Genomic DNA, 19,047 nt, shown 5'->3' with positions numbered 1-19,047 from the left:
TGTGCACTTCCTGAGTGCAGAGGTAGTGCAAATTAGTAGTTATCTGGGCCAACTTCAGTGATTTGGGGGAGTAGAAAATTGCAGGAGCATTTCCCATCTTGGAGCTAAGATTTTGGTGGTATTTGGAGGGTCAGTTTTGGGCCATTCTTGAGGGACAAATTCAGCTATTTGTGGCAATGCATGGGCCTCTTTGGGCTAAGCCTACACAAACATAGGAGTTGGATAAATTGAAGGGCTAAGGGGTTGAAGATTTGGGCATTTCGAAGGGAGGCTTTGATTGGTTGAGGAATTCTTCAGTAGAGGGATCGATCAGTAGAGGGATCGAGGATTGCTTGAGCAGAGAGTTTCTACAACAATACACACTAGTGACTAGTTGGGGAATTCACACCACTTGGAGTTCTTCCTGACTGCTTGGAGTTGAGCCAAACCCTTTCAGGGTTTTCGTGGGTTTTTGGTGAGGAGTTAGCGGGTGGAGTTTCAGGATGATCCATGTAGTATTCAAATTTCAGAGCAGAAATCATCATCTCAGTTGGTAGCCAACAACATATTATTCTTTGAGCAGTGCACATTTCTCTTTCAGGGCTACTCTTCACTTAGGTCAGAGACATTTTTTTGGGTTTTTCTCAGCTTGCTTGGCAAGCCCATGTTCTATCATTTCATCTCATTCTATGTACCCAACTCCCCATTATTAATAAAATGGCTCAAAGTATTTTGTTGGTGTCACTTGTGTGCTAATTTTGTGACTGTGTTCTTTATTCTCTTGCTGTTCCAAGTTACTGTTATGGTATGCATTGTAAATTTTCCCATTAGGAATATTACATATCATAGTGTTGTTAGCTTATGTGGAACCTTGGAAAATAGACTTTAACCTAGAGGATCAAGGCTAGGCTTATTATCCTCGTTGGTTAGAGTTTCTTACAAAACCAACAAACCTACAACTATTTGTGGATTTGTTTCCTAATAGGTTTGGTAAGGTGCTGATTTTGAACAAATGGTGTAATTCTGTTTGAGCCAACTCAAAGGTTTGTGTTGAAGTGGATTTAAAAAAAAGGTTCCTTCCTTTCATTTTTGTATTTACCTTAGATTGCATTTGGCAGCAGAAAATCAATACTTGAATATTCCTAATGCTTGCTTTTCTTATTGAGCACAATATCACCTCATTCCAAATTGATCTCATTAGAAACCTAAATCAACTTCTTTAGAATGTGTGGGGTTGCTGCTTTGACATCAATTATAGCTAAATAAGTTGGTTCGTCAACTACTTCAGTGCAATCTACTGAGCATGGTGGGGCCTTTGGGTAAGCTCACTCAAAGTGAGGGTTCGATATCTATTGGAGTTTTGAGTTAATAGTGTTGTTAGGGCATTGGGGGCTTCGTTGTAAGCAGTGTTGAAAATATCGGCGACTGTCCAGAAAATATCTTATCAGCAATATTGGTGAAAATATCGGCAAATATCGACAAGCATAAAAAATGCATAATATATTCATTTTTTTCAGATTTCTAAACATATAAAGCAATAACAACATGAACTAAACACATTGGCACATAAATATGAAGAAGACATTGATATATATGATGTCAAATAGAAATGATACATCAAACTTCAAAGGCGATGCCAAATCCTGTTGATCCTTGATAATTGTCCAATCAAGGACTCAAACAAAATAACATCACATATCCTGCTAATCCCTGATAATTGTCCAATCAAGGACTCAAACAAAATAACATCACATATATAAAACTTTAAAAGTATTTCATCATCATGAGTTATAAACTTATATGTAGCAAAAGCTGCAAAACAAATGAAACTAGCAGCTATCTATCTGAGACCATTGGCCTCTCCCTAGCAGCTTTCTTTCTATCTTGTTCAACAATTGCTTCATGAGCTTTTTGTATAACCTCTGCACTAGAAACCATACAAGGCATTACATCTGCATCATGTGCAGAGAGTCTAGCCAAATGGTATTTCAATCGTGTAACCCCTCCTGACATCTTGGTCCCACACAATTTGCATGATATATATGCCTGATTTGCCCCACCAATAGCCTCCCCATACTCCCAAAATGGGTCCAAGGCTTTTGGCATATTTGACATTTGTAGTGAACTAATTCAAACCTAGGGCACAAAAAAAAAAATTGGCATGAAACCCCCCAACACAAAAAATAATAAGTAATAACCACCTCATTTAAAAAAAATTACTACATTATTTGCATTTTGCAATGTGAATGAAAAATGGCAATAAGAGGGTGCATAAGAAAGTTGAAAAAAAATGAAGCTTGCTGTCCAAATATGGAGAAAACCCTTGCATTGGTTCATGGGCATGAAATCATAGCAAATGGAAAAAAACAAAGAAACAAAATGTTGGTAGGCAAAGAGGCAAGCAAGCATAACCCTAAATCTATGAAAAAATCATTAACATAGGGGTTTTTAAGAACATACCTGTTAATGGAAGAAATGAAGTTTGTCTCACTATTCTTCAATCTTTGATTCACAAAAAATCTTAATTGGTGGTGATAACCGTTGTTTGATCCTCAAACCCTCCTTGACAACCACCACAAAACTCTTCTCCTTCCTTCTCCAACACTCGGAAACAAAAATGAAGAAAAAAAAGACGATTTTTCCTTTTTCTAGCCGCGACAAAACATGCCCGGCGATATTTTATATCGTCTCGCGATATTTTACCAAGATATCGCCGATATCTTGGAAATATTGCGACATTTTCGGGAGCCGAAAATATCGTGATATTTTCTCTACGATATTTCGGCTCGCCGAAAATATTGCGATATTTCCGATATTCGGCAATATATTGCCGATATTATCTTCACTGATTGTAAGTATGTTTACCTTCTTGGGGGCTTGTTTGCAAGTAAATTTTAGCTTAGTAAATTTGCAACTCTTATCAGGGGCTTGGTTGCATGTATGCTTGTTAATCTCTGATGTCACAATTCAACTTGTTTTACAACATGGTACTTAGATTATTGCAGGGTTGCTTGCTTATGCACAATGCTAGAGAGAAGATTTTACCCTAGAGGATGAAGGTTAGGCTCACTATTGTTTGGTTAGAGTTTCTTGCACAATTAACAAATTTATGGCTATTTGTGGCTTTGTTTCCCAATAGGTTTGGTAAGGTTCTCATTCTAGTTGAATGATGTAATTCTTTTCGAGCCAACTCAAAGGTTTGTGTTGAAGTGGATTTAAAAAAAGGTTCCCTCCTCTCATTTTTGTATTGACTTTTGATGGAGTTCAATAGCAGAAAGTCAAGTACTTGAATATTCCTAATACTTTCTTTTCTTGTTGAGCACAAGATCACCTCATTTGAAATTGATCTCGTTGGAAGCCTAAATAAATTGCTTTAGAGGGTGCAGGGGTTGATGCTTTGACATCACTTGTAGCTAAAGAAGTTGGTTCTTCAATTGCTTTAGGGCTGGCTACTAAGGATGGTGAGGTCTTTGGCAAGCTCACTCAAAGAACAAGTGGTAGATTTGTTGGATTTTCGGTTAGGATTTTCTCATGGCTTTGGGGGCTTGGTTGCAAGTAAATTTTAACTAAGTAGATTTGAAACTCTTATTGGGGGCTTGATTGCAAGTATTTTCTCCTTTTTTTTTCAACTTTAATGTGATAACTCAACTTGGTTTATAGCAGGGTACCCAGAATATTGCAGGGTTGCTAGCTTATGTGCAACCTTGGCAAGTAGTTTTTAACCCAGAGGATAAGGGCTAGGCTCATTCTCCTCTTCTTAATGTTTCTTGCAAATCCAACAAACATATGACTATTCATGGATTTGTTTCCTATTAGCTTTGGTAAGGTGCTCATTTCAGACGAATGATGTAATTCTTTTCGAGCCAACTCAAAGGTTTTTGTTGAAGTGGACTTCAAAATAGGTTCCCTCCTTTCATTTTTGTGTTGACTTTTGATGGAGTTGATAGCAGAAATCCAAGTACTTGAATATTCCTAATCCTTGCTTTTCTTGTTGAGCACAAGATCCCCTCATTCAAAATTGAACTAATCAAAAGCCTAAATAAACTGCTTTAGAGGGTTTTCTGCTTTGAATCACCTATAGCTAAAGAAGTTGGTTCTTGAATTGCTTTAAGGCAGGCTATTGAGGATGGTGGGGCCTTTGGTTAAGCTCACTTAGAGCACGAGTGGTGGACCTGTTTGAGTTTCGAGTTAGGATTTTTCTCAGTGTTTTAAGGGCTTGGTTGCAAGTGGATTTTAACCCCATAGATTTGAAAATCTAATCGGTCGTATGGTTGCAAGTATGTTTTCCTTCTGTTCAACTCTAATGTTGCAACTCAACTTGTTTTATAGTATGGTATCTAGAATATTTCAAGGTTGCTTGCTTATTTGAAACCTTGGTAAGTAGATTTTAACTTAGAGGATTAGGGCCAGGCTCATTATCCTCTTTGGTTATAGTTTCTTGCACAACCAACAAACTTATGGCTATTCATGGATTTCTTCCTTGTTATGTTTGCTAAGGTGGTCATTTCGGATGAATGATGTAATTTTTTTTGATCCAACTCAAAGGTTTGTGTTCAAGTGGATTTGAAAAAAAAGTTCATTCCTTTCATTTTTCTATTGACCTTACATGGGGTTTCACAGCGGAAAGTTTATCTGAATATTCCTAATGCTTGTTTTTCTTGTTGAGCACAAGAATACCTCTTCCGAAATTGATCTCATTGGAACTTGGAAGCCTAAATCAAATAATTCGTAGGGTGTAGGACAAGCATTTAATAAGAGAATAATCAATAATAGATATAATAGAATGTCTGATACAATGCCATGTGACAGTATACTTATACATATTGACTAGTCAAGATGGTTGATAGGTCAGCTAACCTTGGTTAGGATGTACTATTCCCTTTCAAAATTTCTTCCCCAAAGTCACTGTGCTTTCTGGGTTTGTGATTATTCTTTAGTGAGAGGTTTGTCAAACATTTTGAGAGTAGGGCTGCTGTAAGTGTACCTCTCTTGTTTTATAATTTAAATAAATGAATTTTACCCAGAACATATGCTTACATACACACCCCAAAATAGCAATATCAGACTCAGTAAGGAATATTTGTAATTAGAACAATATGGACAGCCATATGAAATCCATGATATTTGTCATTAGAGCAGTATGGACAGCCATATAAAAGCTATGCCTTCATTGATTTAAAACCCAAAAATTACATAATGTAAGAGAGAGTACAATAATGAGCAGTATGAGGGAACCTGGACAGCCCTTGTTTTCCCATTGTGATATCAGTCCAGCATTAACGTTTTTAAGTCTGGGCACATTCAGCAGTCTGGATAGTTCTCCTTTCTTTTGTGATGTAGCTACTCCATCCGCTGATAATTAGCGTGTCTTCACACCCATGAACAGATATAAAGAAGGCCACCCCTGGAGCTGAAACTTGTCCAACAATGCATGCAAACCAAATACCAAATTCGAGTTCCTTGTAACTGAATGACAGGCTGTCCTGGGTACAATATTCTACCAGATGTATATGAGAGAGAAATTATCCTGATTCTGGAATGATACACCTTCCCAATGCTGAACTCTAATTAGAAATCGACTTGTCAGCTGAAGGTATCCTTCTTGTGTGAAATTCTGGGACTGATTGTGGACAATAAGGAATTTGATCTTAGCTGATTTTTTGGCATGGTGATAGCAAACCTCCCCGAGATTCGATCTCTGGTGACAAATAGACCGGCTCTCCTAGTGCTGGTGTAAATAAATATGTATAACTCGGCCCTCCTTAAAACTCTTCCTTGGTATGGTCACAAGATGAAATGCTGATTTGTCTTTGGCACTTGGTGACTCGGGGGCACTGTTAGATCTGGAAATTATAATGCAATGTTTCCTCCTTAAACCCGAACAATTTGACCTCAAATGGATGGAAAAATAATTTTGGTCTTAATGCAATTCGACCTAGGCAAATGCTTCAGAAATTGATCCCCAACTCTTGGTCATTCAGCCCTATTTGTTGAGAAATCTAGGGCATGAATATTTAAAAGATTACTCTGCTTGATAATTGCTTGTGATATACTTTTACTTCTTAGCTTATAGTCTTTTCTTCATTATGTTATTATTGTGTTCTTTTCATCAAGACAATTACCAATATGCACAATAAAAGACAAGTGACACAGTATCATGTATGTAGGCTTCTTAGCGTGGGCCAAAACCTCACCTCTTGAGAGGAAAACCCGATCAAAATTCTTCTTCTAGATCTTCAATTGATAAGTACCAAGACCATGACACAGACCGTTGACTCTAGTATCCTCCCAAGAATCTCGTCACTAACCTTGATGCTCTGCCTCTTTTCTTCTTTGCCTTTCTTCTTGATCTTGAACTGATCTCCTCGGCTCCTTCTAGAGAAACTCGGTCTCTATCCTTCACACTCCTTGAATTCCTCTATAGAAACTTGGTCTCTAGGATATCACTGGCTTCCTCTAGAATCTCAGTATCTAGATTTATATCTTGGTCTCCTAGAAGAGTCCTTCCATCTCTTCCCTAGGATAAACTTCTCCTTTGCTACCCCATAAGAAACCTCCTCTTCGCTGCCCAGAGGAAACCTCTTTCCTCGCTGGTCCAGAAGAACCCTTCTTCGCTGCCCCAAAAGAATATTTTTGCTGCCCTTTCTTTGCACTTCTCTTCTACCTCTTCTTCGCACTTCTGCGTCACCTTTTCTTTGCACTTTTTCTTCACCAAATTCAAGTCGAGTAACGTGCTTCAAATGGAGGACGAGTGTGTGTATATATACACCTCACAGCATGTCCTTTAGGCTGACATGACTGTTGGAGGTAGGCCGACTTGTTCTAGAGAGTTCCTTCATTGTTTGTAGGCCGACTTGAAGAGGATAGATGACAAGTTCTTGGAGGATACTTTACATAGACAAGATTGACCTTTTACAAAGTGTAACATGACTTCATTACATGACAATGACTCTAATATTTTATGACTAGATGACACATAAATCCTAAAGACTCTCAATGGGAGTCTTGACTCAAAAACAAAATCCCTTGCTCATGAAACCCATGAAGCAAGTCAATAAAATAATTTTATTTTTCTTATTTACATCTCATTACATAAAATCATATTTACATGTCATTATGAAGATCGAACCTAGTTACACTTTTCAACACTCCCTCTTAACTAGGGAGGTATTCATAATGGTACTTAGACTTTCTCAATCTGAAGAATCTCTCATAAGAAGAATTCAGATTTGTAACTCATTTGTATAGCATCATATTAACCGACATTGTTACATATCAAGGCCTTGACTAACAACTCCTTATCTCCACAAGATCCAAGCTCAATGCTGGTGAGACCAATGATTTATAGACACACTCATCATTGTCTCTCTCAGAACATACCTCACCCAGGGTCTCTCAGGATATGTTCCATGAGGACTATTCTTCTCTTGGATTCCCCAATCCTCAAAGAATATCGGTTCTCCACGTTTACTCTTCCATGGGATGCCCTATCTCATCCCCAAAGAGTATCGGATGCCAAATCATTATACATTCCTCCATTTTGTCTTCCCGGGTGAAGACTAGGACAACATGTCTATCTCTCCCTCTCACATTGTGAGGACATATTCCAATAAAGGGATGTACTCATTCCTATCACAAAGGAATGTACCTAAGCTTCTTGCTTAGGAATTTCCAAGTTTCTTTCAAGTAAGAAACTTCTTTTCAGGCTCCCTCTTAACTAGGGACCTACCACAGCTCCTCATGTGGAGATCCTGGAACAATCAACTGCTTGAAGAGCTCCTTCCTTTGATGTCATGAATTTCTTCTTCGTCAAGGAGTCTTCATCTTTTGGGAACTTCTACATAGGGCACATATCATCCATCACTTTTATCCATGAGTTAGTCATGTCCTCAACTCATCAGAAAGTGATCCATCAGATTTTCCATCTGGCTTTGCTTCATGTCATTATGCTTTCATGCCATATTTTTCGGAAGGACATTACATCCTTCTATATGGTCTACTTGGAAGTCATCCACAGATTTCCCTTTGGCAGTCCTACATAAGCCCATCCAGATATTAGTTCAAAAATAATAAATGAACACTTCAAATCAAAATTACCTTTGTGATGATCTTTCACCATGACATCTTCCTGTAGGTATCAGCATCCTGCATGCAGATTGACACATCTCCCACTAATATCCATTGTCAAGGGTCTCTATCTTTTTCCGACTTCCATCAGAGTCTTCACATCCTTCCAGGAGATCTTCTAGTCAAATCTTCTTGGACTTTGGATGTTGAATGCCTTCTATCTTCATTGCATATTATCACGATCTCTTCCTATCTTTTCACACTTCATTCCCAGAAGCTTCCAATCAGAGTTCCTTGATTGTAGTCAGCTTCCTCATGATTCATATGAGAACATATTATGTTGATTTCATCTAGTGTGACTTATGCTTTGCTACAATCTTTCGGAGGAGGAGATCCTTTCTTCTCTTGATCATATTCCGAAGATGGAAGTAGTGATGCATATTACCTGCAAGCATGTGACATGAATTTCATAATATCTTATGTAACCGTACATACTCCATCTTTCCTTTCGGTCATCCAAACTTCCTATAGCATCTTTATTTGAATGAAGGAACTTCATCCTTTAGCCCTGCTTTCTTGTTATGTCATCATACCATCATTCCTTGAATCCCACGAGTTGGAATTCCTGATGAAAACCTTTCTTTCCTTTCTAAATCGGTGAATCCTTTGATAAGGATTTCATCAGAGAAACTTGAGGATGTTTCATATCCTCACCTGACAGATGTTTTCTTTATTGACAATGATGATCCTAGTCAATGATGACCTCTGCTTCTTTCTATAAGTATCAATGAGGTTTCCTAAGAGATTTTTATTCTTTGTAAACAATTTATTCTTGACATACTTTCTATTTCCATGTCATGAGCTCTTACTGCTAATGCTTCTATTACAATGCTATTTTCTAATCTAATGCATTCTATCTTATTTACACTGCATCCTATCAATAACTTACAAGTGAAAGATACCTTCTAGTGAAGAAGATCATCTCAATCATAGTAGAGATATTTTTGCTTCTTCCTTCTTAAGCTTCTTTGTCTCAGGTTCTTTCACTTCCTTAGTAGAATAGTCTTCTTCCCTGTCCCTCTTACGTTTAGGACAATCTTTTCTATAGTGTCCAAGATTTTGTCAACCATAACATCTTTCCTTAGCCATGTTCTTCTTTTTCTTCTTTGGAGTACCAAACTTTTGTTCTCTTCTATCTAATCTTTTGTCACTTTCTTTCTTCATCCCGTTTTCGTTTGCCTTGTAGAGAGACCATAATTTGATGAATGGGATAGCTTCCTCTTCATCAGTAAATATGAGGTTACCTTGTTCATTAGTCAATGCATTTAAAATAACGGAGACCATTTCGTTATCAGACACTATCTCTCCTCGATCCTGCAGTTGACCTTTTATTTGAGATGCCTTTGAGAGACATGACAATATCCCTTCACCCTTTGACACCTTCAATCTATGTAGATCAGATCTATAAGTGATAGGATCTTTTCTATTGTGCTTTTAGAGAAAAGTTCTCCCAGCTTATCATATATTTCTTTAGATGTCTCCAGCTCGGCTACATAGGAAATGAGTGGATCTTTGATAGACTCATTAAGAATCTTTTGAGCCTTGAGATCCCTTTCCATGTATTTAGATAATGCTTGATCTTCAGATGGCTTGGAGACCTTTCCATGGACATGATCAATGACCTCATTTACTTCGAGGACAATGTCTATCCTTATTTTCCATTCAAGGAAGTTTGATATCCCAACCAACTTATGGTTCTCCGTGAAACATGAAGTCATTTTTACTAGATTTGATTATAATAAAAAGGTACTTACTTGTGAAGATCGAATCTTCAACTTGATGACAAACTTGTTTCTTCTTACTTTGAATTTTTAGGAGGATCCTTACTTCGGTGAGGGAAGACTGCCTTCTTTGAGATCTTTGCTTCAATAGAGAGAAGATTGCCTTTCGATCTAATCTTCCTTAGATTTGAAGAACTTCCACTTCCTTGGTGATGTATGATTTTTGGAGTGCTTCTAGGGTTTCAGCCTTCATTTCTGCTTCCTTCTTGAAGATAATTTCAAGACTCTTGCTTGGAGTATTCTTTGATCTAGGGTTTCGGCTTGATGAAGATCTAGATCTCTTGCTTGGTGATCTTTTACTTGCTTTGATCCTTCTTTGAAGTTCGACTCTCGTGTGTCTACTTGCTTTGACCGCCCCTTCTTGTCTTCAGCACCTATGCTCTGAAACCATATTGAGAAATCTAGGGCATGAATAGTTAAAAGAGTTCTCTGCTTGATAATTGCTTGTGATATACTTCTTAGCTTATAGTTTTTTCTTCGTTATGTTATTATTGTGTTCTTTTCATCAAGACAAATACTAATATGCACAATAAAAGACAAGTGACATGGTATGTAGGCTTCTAAGTCAAGGCCAAAACCTCTCACCCCTTGAGACGAAAACCTGATCAAAATTCTTCTTCTAGATCTTCAATTGATAAATACCAAGACCATGACATAGACCCTTGACTCTAGTATCCTCCCAAGAACCTTGTCACTAACCTTGATGCTCTGCCTCTTCTCTTCCTTGCCTTTCTTCTTGATCTTGAACTGCTCTCCTTGGCCCCTTTCACTGGCTTCCTCTAGAATCTCGGTCTCTATCCTTCACACTCCTTCTTCTTGACTTCCTCTAGAGAAACTCAGTCTCTAGGATATCACTAGCTTCCTCTAGAATCTCGGTCTCTAGATCTATATCTCAGTCTCCTAGAAGAGTCCTTCCTTCTCTGCCCTATGAGAAACTTCTCCTTCGCTGCCCTAGAAGAAACCTCCTCTTTGATGCCCCAAAAGAATCTCTTTTTTGCTGCCCAAAAGAGATCTCCTTCTTCGTTGGTCCAAAAGAACCCTTCTTCGTTGCCCCAGAAGAATATCTTTCACTGCCCTTTCTTCACACTTCTCTTCTGCCTCTTCTTCGTACTTTTGCTTCACCTTTTCTTCACACTTTTTCTTCACCGAATTCCAGTCAAGTTACTTGCTTCAAATGGATGACAAGTGTGTGTATATAATACACCTCACCACATGTCCTTTAGGATGACATGACTGTTGGAGGTACGCTGCATGTCCCTTCTCAAACACATTTTTAACAGGGTGCTGCTACACAATTTTTGCACAATTTTGGCTAAGGAAGAAAACCCATCATTTTCGACTTAGGGACGTAGGAGTCAATTCGACTTTATTTGGTTCCTAGTGGAATGCGGGGCCCACCCACATGAGAATTCGAACTGGGCCATTCGAATGGCTTGGAGGGAAGTCGAATAGGTGGATGGAGGGGTCCACATGAGGCAAGGGAGGTCCAAGGAGTTATAAGGGGGAAGCAACTCTCATTTTGGATTCATTCTTACATCTTGCAAACAAAAGTACTTCATTGTTCGCTCTGTTGTTTAGCTGAGTCAACCAATTGTTTAGCCACGAATCTCTCAAGCGGGAGATTCAACCTCTACTTCGGGGGACCTTCCATGCTCGACCTAGGGAGGTAGTTCCATAAGTATTTCAAGAGTTCTGGGGGTGTGTTACAGCACTACCATTCAGCCAGAACAGGGAGTGCGTATTTCTAGGTAGCTGGAGAATACGCAGGGGGAGTTTGGAGCCATCAGAGATCAAGTATTTGCTGGGAGAGTTAGTGGACTGAGAGAGCAGCAATAGGCCAACATTCTTTGTGAGTTTTGGATCCAGGAGAGCCAACATCTTAGCAGTTCGAATTGCTGGGCTTGGGGACAGTGCAAAGGCCATTCCAGTAGTTTTCGTGGAGCTTAGGAGCAGGTGCCATAGGTCGAAAGCCCATCCGGGAAGTCAGGGATTTGATAGTAGGGGCCAACACAGTACTTTGGGACCATTTCTGGGAGGATTTACAGGCAGTTTCCAACAGGCCGAGTTTTGCAGTTGAAGCTAAAGTCAAGCTCCAAGGGGGTCGAATTTCAGAAATCTAAACCAACCAAAACCCTTAGTGGGTTTTTCTGGGTTTAGGCCAAGGAGTTTGGGGTTAAAAGCATGTAATTTTCTAGGCACAGGAAGTGGACTTCCAACCATTCGAACCTAGTAGAAAGACAATTTTCTAGGCAACGCAATGCAGCTTGGTGCAGCAATTGGACAGCCTTCAGTTCAACCATTTTCTCACCTGGGTTTGGTCATGCTTGTCCATTGAGACAAGCCCAGGTGCACCATCTTATTATCCAATGTATTTTGCCTTCAAAAAAGTAATAAAATGGCTCAACAATTCCTTATTTGCAGCATTTCCATGGGTGTTTAATGTGTATTTTGTTTTTATATTCCGTTGCGCAGATTATTTGCTTTATATCACTTGTATTCCTATTTAGGATCATTACATAGGCCGACTTATTCTAGAGAGTTCCTTCATCGTTTGTAGGTCGACTTGAAGAGGATAGATGACAAGTTCTTGGAGGATACTTTACACAGACAAGATTGACCTTTTACAAAGTGTAACATGACTTGATTACATGACAATGACTCTAATATTTTATGACTAGATGACACATAAATTCTAAAGACTCTCAATTGGAGTCTTGACTCAAAAACAAAATCCCTTCCTCATGAAACCCATCAAGCAAGTCAATAAAATAATTTTATTTTTCTTATTTACATCTCATTACATAAAATCATATTTACATGTCATTATGAAGACCGAACCTAGTTACACTTTTCAATACTATTATGATAGATGAATTCGGCCCTTGGAGATAGACCTGCAATCAACTCGAAACCCTCAATACTGGAGCCTCCTGCAAACAATGATAATTAAACCTCTGCAATTAACACAATGGAAGATCTGAGATAATCTTCCCCAAGAGCTAACTATGGTGGCACATGAAGTCCACCGAAATTAGCTTTGAGTTTCGCTTGAAACTCTTGAAACTCACTTGAGCTTCTTCTCAATGTCAAATAGAAATGATAGAATAGAATGATTTGCCATTGAGTCCATCCTCCATTTATAATTCTCCCTTTATCCTCCTTCTAGATTCTCCTCCTTTCATATTATTTTATTGGTGGGGCCCAATTTCCACTAGGAGACTTTTGCCACCATTTTGAATAAAATAATAATTTACCTGCTTTATCAATAAAATATCATTTTGCTGCCTATCCAAAAATAATAATTTTCCCCCATCCTGCAATAAAATATTATTTGCTGCCATTCTCTACTAAAATAATAATTTGCCTTCCTCTAATAAAATATTCTTTTGCCGCCATTCCATTAAAATAATCATTTCTCCCCTTTCTCACAAAATAATATTACCCAAAAATTGAGAAAACTCTAAATAATTTTTGCACGCAAAAAAATTAGGAACATTACATAGGGCATGTTGTTTAGTTGGCATATGCCACTCCATGATATATTATCTGTGTGTGCGTGTGTTCATCACATTGTCTATCCAGTAAAAATGCTTTGCCCACAAAGCATTTTATGGAAAAGCTTTTGTTTTTGTTCTTCCTTGTAATGCTTTCTCATTATTGTCTGTTGTTGATGCTGTTATTATTGATGACATGAGACAATATAGGTTATGGAGTTTTGAGCAAAACGGTCTTGTTGTGAAAGTGTCAGACCACCCTAATTTGATTTTCTACAATGTGGTGAAGATTTCTGTGATTTGGGGGATGGTAAGATTTCACATCAGAACTTCTCTTCAATATAATAGGATATTTACTTAGCTTCTCATATTGATTCCGTCTTTTGGTTAGTTTGTTGAATATACGATGACTAAATCAATTGCCATCTATTGTTGGGAGAATTGAGAGTGTTTAAAAATGATTTGGTAGTCTATGTCAAAGCTAAAATTGATGTCTTTCAGAAGGATGTAGCTTTGTTTCCCCTTGCAACATATGCCCATATGTTATCCTTCCCATCATTCATAGGAAGAAGATCTTCATGTAATGCCTGTCTCTTTGTTTTAACTCTAATGTCTATATGGTGTAACTTTGGTGTTTATTTTAAGTAACTATAAGGTGCATTTTCAAGAAAAAATAGTTTTGGAGATGAGTTCATGTGCAAATTTTATTTAAGTTGATTCCTTCCAGAGATGAAACAATTATAATTACAAAAAAAGCCACAAGCATACTTTGATTTGATGCCTTTTGTCCTCAAAGCATCTAGAATTCGAGTTTGTTTCCTTCTTTGAAATTTGTTTCCTTTAAACTCAAGAGGAGTATTGCAATTGGCCTGAAAAGCATGAAGGAGACAACCCTTAGGGGGTGAATCAATGATCAAAAGAACTTCCTTTTGGATAAGCTGCCACGATGGGGAGTACTATTCTATCAAATTCACCAAGGATTTGCACATCCCCCCAGCCACTTTATCATGTCCCTAGGGGAAGTGGACTTTGGTGGGTGGCCTCACATGCCATTGTCTTCACTGATTATCCACATCGCACAAACCCATTGACCATCTTCCAGAAATTGACTGCTTCTTTTGTCATATCTATCACATTTTCTTTTCTTCCGTCTTTGATTAAATCTTGTCTTGATTTGTACTTTAGCTATAGAGTTGGGCCAATGTCTCTTCAGGCTGTTACGTTCTTTCCAAGAAAAAATTGTGGTTTATTTCTTTGAAAACATTTCTGCAGGGGTACGTTGGAGCCCTACATCTCCATCCAATCATAGATTCACTGATCTCGTGAGTAAGAGGATTTTCTTCATCATATAATGACAGACTGTATATTTTGTTGTATGCTATTATGTTTTGGGGTTTGTCAATTAGCCTTAACCTTCTCTTTTTCAGTGAACCCATGAAGCTTTTTTCAAAATAAATTTTAAAATCCTTATATTATTTACCCCTTGATAGTTCTTTTATTCTGGATATGGAGTATATTGTACAACATTGTTCTATAGTATCGTCAATCTGCATTTTATGCTTTGGTTCATATTATCAACTGAAATTACCAAGGCTTGTAAAATATTTTTCCTCAAAATGAAGTGGACACTGTAAAAAGGGAGAATAGTAGAGGAGCCTGATAGTGAACTAGAAATTTTTATTATCCCCATGCTCAGCTATATTTTGAGAGAATGTGACTTCCTGTTTAGCTCTCCAGCTTGTTGACTTGTACAAAAAATGGAGTGTTCTAGATTCATTTGATAATCTGTTTGTTTCATCCAGTTACCAATAGTATGCTCTGTCTGTATGTAACCTTGTTCAAGCAATTAAGTTTTAACAGTTTCTATTCTGTATTTCAATAGGGACCACATGCTGATTTTTCTGGGCCAACTTCCGGAAGCACGGCATGTGTTGCACTTTTTCAAAATAATCAGCTTATTGTGGCAAATGCTGGTGATTCCCGTTGTGTCCTCTCAAGAAAGGGTCAGGTAATTTAAGTTACTGACTAAGATATGAGAGCTGTGTGTATTTTGGTATTTTCATGCACTTTGAGCAAACATGGAGAATAGTTGTGCTTGTCTTGTATGTAAAGGAAATAAATTTGCCTATTTTTGTTCACTGTCATAATTTCCTGAATGTTTTTCATCCAACAGAGTTTTCCTAGTTATGACTCTTGTTCATTTGACAGTCATACAACTTGTCACGAGATCACAAGCCAGAGCTTGAGATTGAAAGGGATCGAATTCTTCGAGCTGGAGGATTCATTCATGCTGGACGTATCAATGGAAGCTTAAATTTGGCGAGGGCTATTGGTATGTCACTTAGTCTTGTTTAAATTTGCGGTGTTTGTCAAGTAGTTAGATACTGGGAATTTTCAAAAGATTCTGTCTGTTTGCAGGAGATATGGAATTCAAACAAAACAAATTTCTCCCTGCTGAAAAACAGATTGTAACTGCGAATCCAGATATAAATGTTGTAAGTAATTTAATCCCTTCTGATTGAACTACACCATTTGGCCATGCATGAATTTGTTTACTTGGTTTAGGTGGCATGGACCATTTGCCTTGTCAATTCATTGGTTGTCACGTTGTGTATCAATGTAGGTGGAGCTATGTGAGGATGATGAGTTCATTGTCTTGGCATGCGATGGAGTCTGGTAAGGAAAAATTACAGCACCTAGAGTCCTTTAGGTGTTATGACTTGTTTAGAAGTTGTCTTCTTTGTTTATCATCTTTATGATAATCTAAATATTTTACTTGTGGCATTGGCAACATGTTCTTCATCAGCTTTGTGTGGAAGGTTACAGTATCTTGTGGGGCCATCTACCTTGGCTCTTGATGTTACCTCCTGAAAGATATATCTGGATTCTGGTGTGCATGCTAGCTACCAATCAACCACTTTGGAACTCCCTTTTAGGATTTCTAGAGGGCTTGGACCCTGTATGGGGAGACCAAACCCCAAGATGAAGACCTACCTGCAATCCTGTATAAGATCCAATGCGTCTCCTTACCTTCTAGTACAACAATTCATTAGTGCAATTGAGCAAATAGGCTTACAAATCATGGAACCAAGTGGTCACTTCATAGTGGCATGCCCTTTCATAATGGGCTTTAGAGTGTATAGGTGTCTCCAAGTTCAAGGGGGTTAATCAAGGACCCTATTAGGTGGTTTCAACCTCTAAGGGAGTGACAGGTCCATGATATATTTGTCACATGGCAGATGTCATGTGATATAATGATGGAATGGTGTGGGGCATTAGGGGAAGGCTCCAAGCCACATGCCATGGTACAGGGGTAGCTATGATGATGGAAGCCCCCCACTTGGGTGTATAGATGTAGTAGGGAGAAATTGTGGTACATGGCTTACCATAGCCTTTGTTTTTCCACCCTTCTTCATATGCCTTTTTTTTATCTTTCATCATGTCATGTCCCTTCTCACATACATTTGTAACAGGGTGTTGCTACACAATTTTGGCTAAGGGAAAGAACCCAACATTTTCAACTTAGGGACTTAGGAGGAAATTCGACTTTATTTGGTTGCTAGTGAAATGTGGGGGCCACCCACATGTGAATTCGAACTAGGCCATTTGAATGGCTTTGAGGGAATTAGAAGTGCTGGATGGAGGGGCCCACATGAGGCAAGGAAGGCCCACGAAGATAAAAGGAGGAAGCTCTCATTTGGATTCATTCATTCACCCTGCAAATCGAACTTACTTGATTGTTCGCTTTGCTGTTTAGTCGAGTCAACCAGCTGTTTAGCCACGAATCTCTCAAGCGGGAGATTCAACCTTACCTTCAGGGGACCTTGATTGCTCGCCCTAGGAAGGCAGTTCCATCAGCATTTAAGGAGACCCGTGAGTGTGTTACAACACTACCATTCAGTCACATACATGGAGTGCGTATTTTTGGGCTATCTGAAGAATACATAGGAGGATTTTGAGCCACCATTGATCAGTCATTTTCCAGGAGAGTTAGAGTATTTGGAGAGTAGCAGTAGGCAAACATTTCTTGAGAATTTTGGAGCCAGCAGAGCCAACAACCCAGTAGTTCGTATTCCTGGTCTTGGGGACAGCGTAGAGGGCCATTCTAGGGTTTTTGTGGGGCTTAGGAGTAGGTGCTACAACCTGGAAACTCATCCAGGAAGTTAGGGGATTTGGAGTAGGAGTCAGCCCATCACTTTGGGACATTTTCCGGAAGGATTTATAGGCAGAATCCAACAGGTCGAGTTTTGCAGTTGAAGCTGAAGTTGGGCCTTTTTGGGGTTGAATTTCAGAAGTCTAAACCAACTAAATTCCTTTGTGGGATTTTTTGGGATTAGGCCTAGGAGTCGAGAGCTCAAATCTTATAATTTTCTGAGCACGGGAAGTGGTGTTTCCAACCATTCAAAGTTAGCAAAAAGGGCAATTTTCTGGGCAGTGCACTGCAGATTGGTGCATCAGTTGAGGCAACCACCGGTTCAGTCATTTATCACCTGGTTTTGGTTATGCTTGTCCATTGAGACAAGCCTAGGTGCACCACTCTTTTATCTATTGTATTTTTCCCTCAAAGGATTAATAAAATGGCTCAACAGTTCATTATTTTTAGCATTTTCATGGGTTCAAAATATATATTTCTTTTTTATATTTTTGCTGAACTGATTGTATTCTTTATATCACTTGTATTCCTACTTAGGAATATTACAGTAGTATCAAAGCCTAGTTCTTGGCTCAGCTATGGGGATTTTCTCCTATGAGAGAAGGGGACCAATAGGACTTCACATACAGAAGGCATAGGTACTAGAGCAGAGAAAGGGAGCTGGAGATTACTCTAGACACGGAGGACAGAGGGAAAGCAATGGTAGAAGAGGAGGACATGGTGGAACCCAAGAGCAGGGAAGAGATGGCTTTCGACAACCTCCTAAGGGCCTTGAATGACTTAGCCAAGGGCCAGAAAGATATGTTGGAGGAGATAAAGCTACAAAACAGAGAGAGGGCCACTCCTAGAGGGTTTTTGTTTGGGGAAATTTCTAGAGCCCCTTAACCATTCGATCACCCCTCGCTAGCAGCACAACACCCATCTGCTAGTGGGCCAACTCGTATCACATTGCCCTCTTTCATACTAGTGGCACAAATCGAACCACCAAGGGGCGAAGACCCCATTTAGATGGGAGATCATTTCAGAGACTGGCAATCTATGGATGCAAACTTCAACTAAGCACTCGCTTTCAGAGATTTCTGCAAGCTCAAGTAGAGTGAGAAGAACAAGGGTTATGGAGGACAGGGAACCCAAAACTATGAGCTGCAAAGGACCATAGCAAGGATGTACTCCCTACTTTCGATGGCACTACAAGTGCATGGCTAGGGCTTGGGTTGAGAAGGTGGACACCTACTTCGAGCTCAACCGGATGACAAAACAGGAAGCCATCAAGATGGCCACGTTGCTCATGGAGGGGGAAGCCCATGTCTGGTGGTTTCATGGCTTGGCCACCCCAGGGCATGCCAACATGGCTTCTTATGAGGATTTCACCAGGAGGGTGGTGGAGCATTTTGACCAGAGAGATCCAGAGGTCCAATTCAGAGAGCTGACCCAACTGCGCCAGATAAGCAACCCGGAGCACTACATCTTAGAGTTTCTGCGAGTATCAATGATGGTTCCAGATCTATTAGAG

General features: G+C 39.1%; 1 protein-coding gene across 13 annotated transcripts in view; it reads left to right on the top strand.

The window, feature by feature from the left end:
• Positions 1-19,047, top strand: part of LOC149141320 (putative protein phosphatase 2C 60) — a 116,848-nt gene that overhangs the window by 82,282 nt on the left and 15,519 nt on the right. For 12 of the 13 annotated variants that reach the window (XM_089447389.1, XM_089447384.1, XM_089447386.1 and 9 more), the window contains 4 exons: positions 15,264-15,389; positions 15,590-15,713; positions 15,800-15,876; positions 16,005-16,057. In XM_089447389.1, coding sequence (XP_089303515.1) covers positions 15,264-15,389; positions 15,590-15,713; positions 15,800-15,876; positions 16,005-16,057 — 380 coding nt within the window. Of the gene's footprint in view, positions 1-15,263; positions 15,390-15,589; positions 15,714-15,799; positions 15,877-16,004; positions 16,062-19,047 lie in introns of those variants that run through there. The other variant, XM_089447391.1, reaches the window with a different exon arrangement.

Source organism: Pinus tabuliformis, chromosome X (assembly GCF_031772625.1).
Source record: "Pinus tabuliformis cultivar Carrire ecotype Pingquan chromosome X, CPIR1, whole genome shotgun sequence".
Classification (NCBI taxonomy): Eukaryota; Viridiplantae; Streptophyta; class Pinopsida; order Pinales; family Pinaceae; genus Pinus; species Pinus tabuliformis.
Note: the sequence above shows the minus strand (reverse complement) of the source record. Positions and strands in the feature narration are given on the sequence as shown.